Source organism: Nilaparvata lugens, chromosome 8, assembly GCF_014356525.2.
Source record: "Nilaparvata lugens isolate BPH chromosome 8, ASM1435652v1, whole genome shotgun sequence".
Classification (NCBI taxonomy): domain Eukaryota; kingdom Metazoa; phylum Arthropoda; class Insecta; order Hemiptera; family Delphacidae; genus Nilaparvata; species Nilaparvata lugens.
The window spans coordinates 16,243,875-16,258,358 of NC_052511.1; the positions used below are offsets into that span (position 1 = coordinate 16,243,875).

Genomic DNA, 14,484 nt, shown 5'->3' on the forward strand with positions numbered 1-14,484 from the left:
TCACTATGAGTGATGTACTCACAGCAGACTACATCACCCACATGATTTATATTCCCAGTATATGAGTGGATGTACTATGAATGAGGAGCATCATCAAGAATTTTAACATCTCCACTGAACTTTATCAATTTACAATACAAGTCTTGTGTTCAAAGTTCAAATCGAAACAGTACCTTGTAATTTCGCATGAAATATCACTATTTTATAAGTTTAAAATCTACTTCTATAAAATTGTAAAATCTCAATCAAGCTTGTTATTTTAATACGATTTTTAATATTCTGTTTTCTATTATTTATTGGGGTTTCAACTCCTTAAAAGAGTGTTGCGATCCATCCCATTATCTAAATTCTGCCATATAAAGTCTAATATATGAATGTGGGAGTTTTTATTTAAAATAAATTGATGAATATGATTCGTAGTCGGGTCTGCAGTTTGAGAATTGGAAATAAAACAAGAATCAATAAATGCTACACAACAATATTAATATTCATGGACAGATAGTAAATAGCTTATTATTTGAAAATACTATTCATGAATTCACTTCCATTTCTTGTAATCATGCCTGTTTCCTAATAATTCACAAAATATTCTTCTTCAAATAGGAATTAGGCTTGAAACTTTACTTGTGCCCATGCAGTCTTGATATTGACTTGTTTGTTATTATCAGGCACGTCTCCGCCTATGTCTTTCCAGCAGCTCTTGATCATTAATCACTCGAATGAGAATAATCCTATTCCAGTGTTAAGCAGCGTATCAAAAATTTAGAGGGGATAAGTAAAGTCCAGTTGATTGATAAGGGTCCACACCCCAGTCGACTCAACCACTTCTAATTCTTGCCTCTTAAATGCACTTCGTGTCAACATCCCTACACTGGAATTCTCATTCAAATTGAGGAAGATATGAACTTGGACTGAGAGGATTTGGAATTGAAGTAAGGTCCACGTTTAAAATGGCAGTGATGATAGATGATAATTATAATGATATTGAAGAGGACTATTTTTGGAGAGAAATAATACAGGCTTAGCCTAGTTTTTCTTCCAAAGTCATAATTATGATTATAGTGTTTGTACAATAAACAAATAAATGAATATTATCATTAAGAAAGATAAGAGAACAGCGTAGCCGATTCTCTACCTTGTCACTGCCTTCTATAGATAATAGCTGATACCGGTATATCTGATGTAATATTAACTGTTCATCCTAAGTTGAAATAATCGATAATATTTCATTCGTCAAGAAAATATATTTTCAATGACTGAATGATAAATTTTTATAATTTAGATAAGATATTTTGTTAATTAATTATATCACTAAACTGTTAAAAAATGGATCTGGCAAATTAGCGGAGCTAGAGAAGGATAGCGCTATCTGATTTGTCGAATGATAGACAAGGATAGTAACAGCTATGTTAATCAAATATTGCTATAATAGCAACGTGGACCTCACTATAGGAAAAGCAATATCCGCAATGAGATTGCATGCAAATATTTATCATGGTAACAAAGTAACATGGTAACAATGGAACGAAGTCTTGTTCCATTGTCATCAATTTGATTTTATGAACTCCATATTTTGAATTTAGATTACAGAGAAATATTTGGAATATTTGCATTCTAATGAACAAGAGATGAATCGAATATTTTATACGGATGCTTCAGTGATATGGATGCTATTTTCAAAACTTACGGTGGATTGCAGTGCATTATCTTTTGAAAATAAGTAAATATATATATATGAATATGGTATCAGCTCGATTTAATGTCCACATGCTTGAATTTTATATTCATCATCAATAAGAATTCCTCCACGAATCAATATTGTTGATGAATCTTGAATCTGGAGCAAACTACAGTTTGCAGCGAGATGAAAAAAAAACAAGTCTAAGGTGTGCTATCAGTATGAAATGAAAATCCACATGTAATATTTGAGAACCATTTAGTTTATTATTACAATAGTGTTTTAAAACTGTACAGTACGCTGTGTCAAAACATTAAAAATAACCATTGTATCAAATAACATTATGTTTAAACACAGATTTTATAGAATGCTGGTGACTCTTGCGAGTCAGCTAGTTATGGTAGATCCTTGTTGAAGATTCATACATGAGTATCTATAGGCTCACATTTTATTGATGTGTAGAAATTTAATTAGTTCTCACAAGAAACCTTTTGAAACAGGAGATCAGAGGAAAGTGAACTTCTATAATTTAATGCCATTTAGTTCGTATTCCATAATAATTATTATGATTGCAGCATTGGAAAGCTTGCAGTCCATAAGCAATTTGTGTAGCAGGAATCATTCGGTAATGGAATAAATAATATGAATTGAGATATTAAGATTGTGGATCGATCTAGAGCTTCTAAGGTTCATTCCAATAAGTCGTTAGTCGAGTTTCTTATTTGATTTTGGGTGGTTAAAAGCAAACTTCGACTAGCGATTCAGCATTAAGCTATGACAACGTTTCTTTCAGATGGAAAATGAAATGGTATATTATAATAATTATTTGGAAATTTTCTATTGAGATCTAGAGATTCATAGAATGTTTTGAAATCGGGTAGAAGTGAAGTTCTGTATTTGGTATACAAAGTGTTTGAAAAAATCATACAAAGTTTATTTTGTATTCCAAGCATTTCTCATGATATCGATTTCTAATATCTTTAAATGTGTTTCTATTTTTTTGGAGATCTTATTTGAATATTTCACCGGGAAATTCATTTGTATAATATTATTAACTCTTGTTTCTCTGAAAATAATTTTTTGGTGGAGGCTAATTAAGCCTTTTTTTTGATTAACACTCAATAATAATCACTAGTGAGCCCCTTGTTTAACCGTTTTATTAATACCCATAGGAAAGCATTCAGATCTCCAAAGAACTGAAATTGATTGCACTTGTCCTCTTGTCTAAAATAATCTATTGAGATAATTGATCAACAAATAACTAAACAATATTATTATTGGAAATACTGTGACTCAACCCTCGTCTTTTATCATATTTATATTTACGGTAGCATTTCCATCTATTTCTTACTATTTTAACAGTAATATTAAACTATGCATAACAATATTTAAGGATTGATCAGAGAAGCAATGGGTCCCTATATGAAATATTTTACCGTTTCTAGGTTTATTATACACTTATTTACATAATTCGAACAAGAATTATGCTGCATCCGTTCTTAAATAGAATGAATGATCTTAATCACCGGGATCAAGCAATTAGATATTCAACCAAGCTTCAGTACTACATAGTTCTCTTATAGCTCTATAGTTTGAAATTATTTGTAAAGTTCTACAGTAAATTATAAAGAAAAGTGAATATTATGTAACACTCACAGTTTTCAATTAGTTCTCCTATTGAAGATTTCAGAGTACCAAATTTTTTGCAATTCCCAAATAGACTTTCCAAAGAGAACTAATAGGCTACTTTGTGATTCGACTCGGTTTAACAAATTTATGAAACTGAACTCCAGTTCATGTATGCTCTGATAGCTTTAGCGCCAAGCATAATGTAAGTAAGATTTCCAAAATACCGTTAATCTGAAACCAACCAAACCAGTAAATTTTAGCATCAGAGAACAATCATGAAAAATATAATGTAAAATTACATTATTCTATATAGTTGTTTAGAGCAGTATAATACTGAAACTTTTTAATATCAGAATGTAAGGTCTACATTGAGCCTCATGCAGGCCTACTGTTGGCCATATATATGCCTACTAAATGTGATAATATCTCATGAAATTTATCTAAAATTGTCTAGGCTTTTCAATCACCTCCTTTCTGTGGAAGCGAACTTGAATAAACTACCTTTCTGTGGAAGCTAACTCGAATAACTCATTTTCTGGGGTAGTGAACTTGAATAAGAGTTTGCCAATACCTAGATCATTCATCCTGTATCGAAGAACGGATGCAGAATAGAGAGCTATCTACTTTTTACATGGCTAACATATCTCAGCTGAGCTGATAGTATTCTGGCGCGAAGTCGTTGGCTAGGTTGGTGAGAAAGTTGAAGTCCGAAGAACTGTTGCTGTTTTCGCCAGGATGATGCTGCGAGTGCGGGGGTGGCTCGCTGTAGAAGTGGTGGAACGAATTGAAGTGGTCACCTGACGAGTCAGTCCGCACGCTGCTAGGAGGGGTCATCACAGCCGCTGACTGGAACTGATCTTGGGCGAACTGAGTCTGCGACTGGGGATGTGTGTCTGTAGAGGTGGTACCACTGTAGTACGACGAGCCCTGCTGCATCTTGTTGCTGTTGGGTGGTGTGTAATCCAGGTGTTGTTGTGTCTGTGTTTGTCCTTGATGCTGTTGAGACTGGTAGTAATAGTTTGAAGCATCCTGGTGCTGTTGAGCATGATGTTGTTGTATCTGATGACTATGTAATTCAGTGTTGTAGGCAGCCAAATTCCCCTGGTATCCAGCACTTCCATAGTTAGTACTACCAGGGGACGATAAGTATGGCTCATGATCCTGGTACCCACTACCTTGATACCTATGGTATCCTTGACTTGCATAGGAATCAGTCTGCGTGTACCCATTGTACATAGGCCCACAATACTGTTGCTGCTGTTGTATCTGGGTGGAGGTTTGGTTTTGAGGATAGGTTCTTGAGCTGGGATGGTGTGTTGGTAGTTGGTTGACATTGCGAGGAACTAGATTGTTGAGACCATTTTGTCTAGGAGTGGGGCCTTGGGCGCGGTAAGGTGTGGGAGGGGTTTCAGGTGAGTTGTAGGATAGTCTTTGCTGGTAGGCATCTCTTGTGTAGGACACAGGGTTTTGTTGTCTTGCTGAGTAGGATTGGGCAGCAGTCATCCTTGTACTGTAATCTCCCACAGCTCTGGCTTGCTGTGGAGGGGAGGGGAATCCTGTGGGAGCGGTGCAACGAACGATTTGCACCAAGGAGGAAGGCGCCATCATGGGAGGCTGCTGGAGGGCACTTGTCACAGAGGCGGTCACCGTTGCAATCGCAGTGGCGGCGGTTGGAGAACTCCTTGGCCGATTTTGAGGACCCTGATACAAGTTCGTAGCCCCGGCCGATAGGTCCGGTGTGGTGCAAGGTGTTTTCACAAGAGCATTACCCTTCTTAGCGCCCGTTCCACTGCCTGGAGACGCTGAACACATGGAATTCCCCTCAACTTTCACAACTACCTTCCCAGGCAACATGCCCGGACCTGGTGAAGTGTTTGACCTTGAGTCCTCTTCCAGCTTCTCCAGACTCGAACTGGTGCTAGTCACACTGCTTGCCCCACTATTACTATTACTATTGGCTGTATTGTTATTGTTTGTGTTATTATTATTGTTGTTATTGCTAAGAGGTCCACGCCCTATATGATCACCGAGCACACCACCAGGAAGTTCACAGTTTTGACAGCTTTTCTTGGCGGCTTCGTCTGAGAGCAGGAGGCTCTTGTCACTCCCCTTGCCGCCCTTGCCACCCGAACTCTGCGAGTCCTTGTCGTCGCCATCCTCTGACTGCTTGCTGAGTGTCTGCCTTTTGTGCTTCATCCGCCTGTTTTGGAACCACACCTTCACCTGCAACCAAAAATCGGTGGTCAATAGATGGCCTAAGGCCAGAATAAAAAATATTATTTCAAAGATGAAAATCGTTGTATATATGATAACAATCACCACAATATTGTCAATACTTGATGTATATATAATATATTATATGTATATTATATTACTATATATTATATGATGTATATATACTATATATTATATAGTGTATGGCATTTTCTTATTCGTAAGTCCTTGTAATTTCGCACTGATTACAAGTGCACGTCCAAATTTTTAAAATGTACTGGATCGTCTGAGGGCTTGCCACAGTAAAGTCATTACTGTCACCCAGGTAGGCAAGTCTGTCACATTCATAGACAATGTGTTTGTCTGCAATGGAGCTCCACGATCGCATCCTGGAGAGTCTATAAAGCCCCATTTGAAAAGAGATGCTTTGCATCAATACTTGATGTAGTAGATGAATGGATAAATGAATAGATCCTATTACCTGGTTACCTATATTACCTTATTAGAACATATGGATAATTTCATTCTAATCCTATGAAATTCTATTGATTCGTTTGAATCAGCCCATTGAAAATACGAGAGTGATGGTGTCTAAGGGTAAGCCACACGAAGCGTTTCTTAAGGCGTTTCCAGACGAGTCGACAGTACAGGAAGCTATCAGAAAGACTGGTTTTTAGCTGATTCCCGAACGCCAAGCCAATCGGAGAGATTCCTGCCCTGCTGACTCGTCTGAACAAAAAACGCTTAGTGTGTCTTAACTCTGAGGAAATGTTCTCAGGGATGACAAGTTTTGACTTGATGTAATTCAATGTAGGTCATTTGGTTATTTCAATGAGAAATCGTTTTTGTGTCAACTGATGAATTTCCTATCTGTGTTGTGGAGATGACGTTGTGGTAAATATCCTTATTGAATAAAAAATACTTGATACTGTTTACTAGGCTGCATTGGGTACTGTATATCAAACGATACTAGTAACTCAAATTATTTAAATGAATTAGTGGCTTTGAAAATATCAGGTATTTTTCAGTCAATGATAGATTTTTGCTTTTTCTGTTTAATGTTTACCATACATAGACTAGTTGCTGGAACTCACTGCTGGCGCACGAGCTGTTCTTTGTCCTTAGTGCTATTTTGTTATTGAGAATAATTATTTTATCAATTTTATATTTTTTTATAATTTGTAAAGTATTTTATGGCAAATAAATAAATTTGAATTTGAAAAAAATTGAATTCGAGTTTGTTTTTCTTAATCCATTAATAAGAATAATGATCAACTGAAAAGTACGGTGCAAGCTCTGGTATTCATCTAGAAGAAACTGATAATCAATTTATTGATTGATTGGGAATGAACTCACATTTTCAGATGTAAGGAAGAATGCTTGTTCAGTTATGGATGATCATCAATTCTAAGTCAAGAATGAATAATTTGTATTGCCTAGAATCTGTGAGGGAATTAGACATCATTGAGAGCATAGAATTCATCTTCCATGAGAATTTAAGATATATTACAAAATGAATAAATACTTTGTAATAGTTCTGAGTTGTAAGCTAGTTCAGGTAGCCAACCTACAGTGCATTCTCTATCTTCACTCAGGATAAACGAGAATCTACAATAGAACAAAATAAGACTAGTTAGAGGGAGAATTTATGACTTTGAACACAATAACTGTCCGAGTTCACTGAGACACAGAAAGAGTCTCACCAGATAACAGGACAAACTCACTAGTCACGGGATTGTTCATTTCATGGGAGAATCACACAATTATTTATCATTGTTTTCCTGCTATCAGAGCCAAATTACACGTTTGGTCCACTGAAAATAAAAACATGGAGGAACAATGTAGCTGGCCTGTCAGTTTGAATCACTGATAAAATGATGGAATCAGGAATGATTCGGATAATAACAATGGAATACGAATACTACGAGAATCAGGCAGTTTTTAGTGTATAGCAGAGTAATACTCGTAGCATCATGGCCTGTGATTTTAATATATCACAGTAAGTGTCAAGTATCACCTTAACGATACAGAAAAGACTGCATTAAGTCTTTCTTATATGCCATGTATAATGTTCCTTGTTGTGCAAATTATGTTCAGTGCCATAACAAAGATGCACTTATGCCATCTTCACTGCATTAACTCATTTCTGTCCTAGATAACTAGCATGATACTGCATCGTGATAATTTGTTACAAAGATACTGGAACATGAAAACTTGTATCGCAATCTATTGTGATGCCTCACCTCACTTGTGGAGCTGTGAATATTATATCAAATACAACGAATTAAAAATAAACTTATTTCAAACTACTGTATAAAGGAATGGGAATATTCCGTTTCAGGAAAATATAGAACAAATAAAAAGAAAATCAATATAAAACTGATCTTCCTGTAAAATTCAATCCCTGGTCTGCTATAAATACCAAGATTTCGAATATTCATAATAATCTAAATATGTTATACTGTATTTGTTATTTGGAAGATCGATTTATCATGAGCCCACAGAAAAATCAATTTCATTCCCCTCCATATAGATTCATTATTTTCGAGTTTGTGAATTTTCAGAACTCTTAGATCTATGTGAATGGGAGAATCTCATCCTTGGAATGTATTCATTACAATGATACACAGAATACGATTGATCGGAAGGATTGAGGAAGTACCAAAAGGCACAGCCCAAAACGGCTCCTTCCCCGAACTTCGATTCATACATTAGTCCAAAAAGTAGGTTAGGTTCTATTCACTTTTGAATTTGGGTCCAATTTTCAGGGTAAAATCTTAGAAACAAGAGATTTTGAATGAAAATTGTTTAAAAATCAAATTATCATAGATGAATAGTTTGACAATTTAATTGTAGTTCAATTGATGAATGAAAGAAATACAATCAATATTATGTAAAAGATTGAATTCTGTGTTTCAAGGAACGATTCGGCAAAATTTGTTGAGAAATTAATATTGAGCATTAATCATATAAGATTTGCTGAGTAAAATCACCTATATGCCCGATAAATTTTACCAGACTACATATTTGTCGATCATCATCGAAGCGACAGCAGCTATTTAAGCTAGATAAACCAATGATCATTCAAATAATTGATTATTCAGGAATATTAATCAGTTTTAACTCACCTGTCTTTCAGTGAGATCTAATGAAGCAGCAATTTCAATTCTACGAGGCCTGCACAGGTACTTATTGAAGTGGAACTCTTTTTCCAGCTCCAGAAGTTGAGTATTCGTGTAAGCAGTGCGCAATCTCCTCGGCAGGCCATTCTCTGAAACACAAGAAAAACATCTCTTGAAAATACAGTTCTTTGAAGGCCAAGTCACAATTTTTTACAGTCATTTCCATCACATGGAGCATGACAATTTCTTGTAGTTAATTGCAGTACAAGATTTTTCCGCTGTGATTTCCTTGTTTCAGCCAGTCAACGTCTTAATAAGGCTGATAAACAGGATGCCCCAACTAATGTACACAGTACTATTTCTCAACAATGTCAAATAGCTCCAGGAATACTAGGCTTGCTAGACTTGTATTTTGAGAGAACTCTTCCTTATAATTTCAGATGCAAGTGAAGCTTGATAATAATAGTAGATGGAATTGATTGAGTGTTGGTAAAAAACTAAACAAGACACTAATGATAAAACCATTAGCTTAAATTCTGGAATAGTATGTTTTCTTCATAAGCTGAGCCTGTATACTTCAAAGGTTCAAACAACTTATTTTTCCTCATATCAATATAATATAAAAATAGAAGAGAGATGGATACTGATGAGAGACAATCAATAATAAATTTCAATAAATCTTTAGTGGGGATTACGTTAGTAAATAGCAAACGAAATAGTCAAGAGCATGAGACAGAGTAAAGCCGTTTCATACATGAACAGTGTTAGCGTTCAACGAGAAAAGAGTGAGAAGCGGAAAGAAATGTTCATGAATAGTATATTTAATGAATGGAGGTAAACATGGTTTTTGGATTGATAAGTATAATATTGTATCTAAGTGGATGTAAAAATCCACTTCCCAAACCGCTAAACAAGACTCCCAATGGCTGGATAGAGACTCAATAATTTACAATTATTATTGATTATTTACAATAATCAGATCAGATTTTTTAGAATGATCACGAAAATAATCACTGAGAGTAATGCGATTAGAATAATTTGAAAAATAATAATCTAAAATGAGGCAGTTTTGCTTAGTCGAAATTTACATAAGCTTACAACTTGTGATAATAATGAATTGATTGCATTTTTCATGCGGTTTGAATGTGCTTATGAAACTCTATACAACCAGTATAAATAAAAAATAGAAATCTAAGTACCCTTTTGAAATTGATCAATCACGACATCTATCGGATATAAAATTATTATCAAGTTGATACTCTGTAACCAGTATTTACAACTTAAGGGGTCGAAAACCGTTTTTACCAACAAATCAATACTTTGTACTGAGAATTAACTAGTAAGCTGATTCGGCATACAAGTAAAACTTGGAGGGTACCCATACGTGCTACCTATCAATAACTGACTTGATCGTAGAATTAAGAGGTTGAATATCCTGCTAATCTTGGCATGAGTCCAATCCTAATTTTCGTGAATATTTTTAATTAAGAAAAGCAAAAAATCATTTCTCTAAACAGTCTGTTCTGCAGACATCAAGTCAGTACGATGTAACTACTTTCTTTTGAGAAATGCAGCGCCAAGAAGAAAGAAAAGATTTCACGATAAAACAATATCATTTATCAAAAGACAGATCTGCATATCAACTGGCATTTACTGTGTAGAAAGAGGTTTGACTGCAGAAATGAAGAAAGAATACGAGGGTCACGGAGAAAAAGAAGGTGAAGTTGTATGAAAAAGAGAAGTGATTGTAAAGGGAAAGGAGGATGCAAAATGAAAGGGGAGGAAAAAATCGCGTGACTCCATTTGTCAAATTGTGTCAAAAGTGAAGGGTAGAAGTCAAGGGTGGAATGGCGTTTTTTTAAATCGCAACTCGAAGTAAAGAAGAACGTCGACCTATGTTCCAGATTTTGAAATGTGTTGGTGGTGGGTGAAAGGGGGGTAGAGTAAGAGAAATGAGGGTATATATATTGAAAACAACAGAAGGCAGAAAGTTGTTTCCACATTTTTTCTTCAGGAAGAAGAGATGATGAAGTAGGTACAACAAAGTATAGAGAAATGAAAATCGAATAGATATCTCGTCTGGATATAGTAGGCCCTATGTCGCATGTAGAAGTAGGCGCTTCTTCTGCCGATATTAGAATCACCTGCTGGCGTCAGTTGGCTTGGCAATGATACTTTGTCATATGCGACACGGGATGACAGATGAAATCATATTTTGACAGTCTTATTCGATGGGTAGAGTCATGATGATGGCAGGCAGAGGGAGGAGAGAGGGTGTTTGAGAGACAGATTTTGTCTGCCTCAAACTTATCCAATAACTTCAGCAGCAACCCCCTCTTCACTCACCAACTTCTTGTTCTTATTCTTCCTCCTCCTCCTCCTACCCCTCCTCCACTGCCTCAACCTTCTTCTTATCCTTGTTCTTCTCTTTATTCTTGTTCTTTCTCTTCTTCTTCTCCTTCCTATTGCCTCTCAACCTCTGTCAAGTCTTCCTTCGAGAGGCAACTTGAAACACACAGCTTACTGGAAAGTCATATTGCACCAGGAAGTAAGTATGGAAGTCCTGATGAGAGGTGGAAAACATATGCGACAAACAAATAATGAGACGGATTTTGTCGTCACGTCTATAAATTAATTTGAATGCAACCCTGCTTGCTACACTGATGTGATACTGCAGGGTAATAATTAGGTTGAAAGTGATTATACTTTCACAGAATAAAGCGGTTATATTCAGTTGAACTTATTCAACTTCTGGACAATTAAAAATATTAATTGTACAATCACTTTATCCATTTAGAAGAGAAAGATTGAATCACTGTAAAGTGATAATATTTGCATTATTTCAACAATATTTACTGTACTCCTGGCCAATTCCATTGCTCTAATAACCGTAAAAGTTTGGTGATTTGACTGGTCCTGGCAATAAAATGCCTCTGAAAGTAGCTAATCTAGACTAGTTCAATACATCTTTGTTATTTTTCATTGTATAGATTTTTTCCTCCTACTTTTTCAACACCGATATTCCATTACATGATTTTTTTCTGTTCTGAAGCATCACAAATAACATCTGGTTGAATGTAGAAAAACATCATTTTTCATTGTCTATAAAGCACCAATTTTCTGTTGGTTAGATCACATGAAAATATCTGTTCAAATGTGGAGATATATACGCAATTTTTCATCGTGTGTAAGGCACCAATTTCCATTCAAGATACAAACCATCATTGAATGACTGCAGGCTAATTTTTCTAACCGGCAACCTATCATTAAATTATTTCCTACAGCAATCGTGAACAATTTTGAATTCTGCACTAAAAAGGAAAATAACAACTACCCGGAGAAGATTGCTGGAAGAGGATGATGAAAAAAGACGAAAAGAAATATAAAAAAGAGGAAAGATGCGACAGCGAGAAATGGACTCCGCCCTCCTACATCACCCCGCATTACCCCCTGTCCACCTCAGAGCTGAAGGTCCTTCATCTAGCCATCAATGCTCAGCCCGCTTCAAATTTCCCGAACGTAATAACAGGGATCAATAATTAGATTTATCAATCACTCGAGTGGTATTAATTAACAGTCATTGTCTTCTGTCAGACTAATCCTACGCCTTGTGGCCAGCGACATTTTTCATTAGGCATCAACAACCAGACAACATAATGAAATTCGAAACCAGAATAACCTATGAGTATAGCCGGTATTGGGTGATGAACATCTTGAAGCCATGTTTGGTTCTGTTCTTGGTATACTACGTAACTTCGTTCAAAAGATGCTTGGAGAATAAATTAACTTTGTTGGCATAACAAATCTTGATAATCATAAAATTACTAAATGTGGGAGGTAAATCATTTGAATAATAGATTATTTATTGCAGCTCTTATTTGTATACTGTGAGAGTACTGAAATTGAACAATTAATTGGTAAAATTCATCATAGTTATAGTTATATCCACAACAAAATATATATTTCAGTTTTTTGAGTCTCCTTCAATTCGACACATTGATAGGCCTCACAGACACATTTTTCTTCTTCCCTCATTGATAGGCCTCATGCATGATAATACTAGTAGTTCTGTAAATAGTAGACCTCACGCAGTATTCTCATTCACAAGTACCTGATTGAAACTGTAGAACTTATGGAAATACAGCAATAGACTGGCTTCTCCACACATCTGTGTAATCACTTGTCAGCTGATTCATGATGAATGATTCTATAGTATGGTTTCTACTCCAATATTGGCGTATGAAGGAGGCTCCTTTTTCCTTTTATATTATCCTTGAAATGCAAAATTTCCAAAAACCTTGTATATACGTCGACGCGCAATTGAAAAAGGAACATACCTGTCAAATTTCATGAAAATCTATTACCGTGTTTCGCCGTGAATGCGCAACATATAGACATATAAGCATTTAAACATTAAGAGAAATGCCAAACCGTCGACTTGAAACGTAGACCTCACTTCGCTCGGTCAAAAATAATGCTACCATGTGACTTGGCTGGCTCAGGTCTGGTGTCAGAGTTTTCAGGTCGGACCTGATCAATTTCAGAGCTTCTGATATGACCTAATGACTGTTTCTAGGCAGCCGGGACCAAAAAATTAACTTGTCCGTTCCGTCCAAAACACTGGAGTGGCTCGAGAAAGAAATATATCTTTTGATGCATATTTACAGTGATTTACTGATTTGAACAGATGAAAAATTGATGGTCATTCAATGAATTGTTTATCAATGTGTATGTCATTTTATTTATGAGATAATAATAGATAACTCATATTAGATTTATAAAAAAAAATAGATAATAAAAATTCAATAGGTGAATAATTTCATTTTCCAATATAATCATCAGATTTTTCTGGAATTGAATTCTATAGTGAGGTCCACGTTATAATGACAGTATTTGATCAACTTTGGTTTTGCTATACTTGTCTATCATTCGACAAAGGTCCACAACGAAGACAATTATGTTTTTGACAGTGTAGAAATATAATTAATTAATGCAGACAATGGGCATCGCTATTCTTCTATCTTTATTCACTGCCATTATAAGGTGGACCACACTATAATAGATCTAGTATTCTGTTTTCACATTACAGTAATTGCTCCAGGCTGCACAATTCTTTCCCAACATTGAAGCATTATATGGAGCTTTTTTGCCACTACAGCATCACAAATTCCTCTGTGGGTGAAATTTCCAAGTTGTAACAATGGTATGGCAGTTCCGGATTTGTTCTGATCAACTCCGATAACCTAGTTGATAAAAATCAAGTTATATAACTCTTTTCAGAATCGGGACGATTTTTAATAAAAGCAACACAGTTATGACATTTCCAGTTTATTAAATATCATTGATTGTAAGCTGAGCATCCTCAACATACGGACAATAAAAATTATTGCGATTTATATCATGTTCAATTACAAGCAACTTCCTGATCCGTTCGGAAGCTCGGGTCACACAGATAACGAACGAGCTGATAAGATGTTTTTTGCCGGTGGGGGAATTTAAAACGGGTTGTGGGACCAGGGTCTATTGATTTGGAAGGACTTCCCTAATGCGAGCTCCCTGCGAGGTTTCTTGTCCCTAATAGCTGCCTACGGTCGCCACTATCTCTGGCCACAATACACTGGTCACGCTAAATAAATTAGCTCCTCTCGTGAAACTCGCCAGCACAGATAAAAACAGTTCATTTCCCACCTTCGTTTCCTGTTTTTGTACAGCACCCATATATATGTGCCCTCGAATTCATTATTTTATTATATTACACCTCCTATTATATACTTTGCAAGTGTTCACCCCAAAGGGACTGATTTGAATATTTACAGTACATATCCAGGAAGTCGGTGTATG

At 35.8% G+C, this 14,484-nt stretch overlaps 1 protein-coding gene across 1 annotated transcript in view; it reads right to left on the minus strand.

Moving 5' to 3' along the window:
- Window positions 1–1,926: 1,926 nt before the first annotated feature.
- The window catches only part of LOC111044646 (homeotic protein proboscipedia), an 89,566-nt gene continuing 77,008 nt past the window's right edge, over window positions 1,927–14,484 (minus strand). The window contains exons 3-4 of the mRNA XM_039434110.1: window positions 8,650–8,792; window positions 1,927–5,530 (exon numbers count right to left, since the gene is read on the minus strand). Coding sequence (XP_039290044.1) covers window positions 3,953–5,530; window positions 8,650–8,792 — 1,721 coding nt within the window. The 3' untranslated portion in view covers window positions 1,927–3,952. The remainder of the gene's footprint in view (window positions 5,531–8,649; window positions 8,793–14,484) is intronic.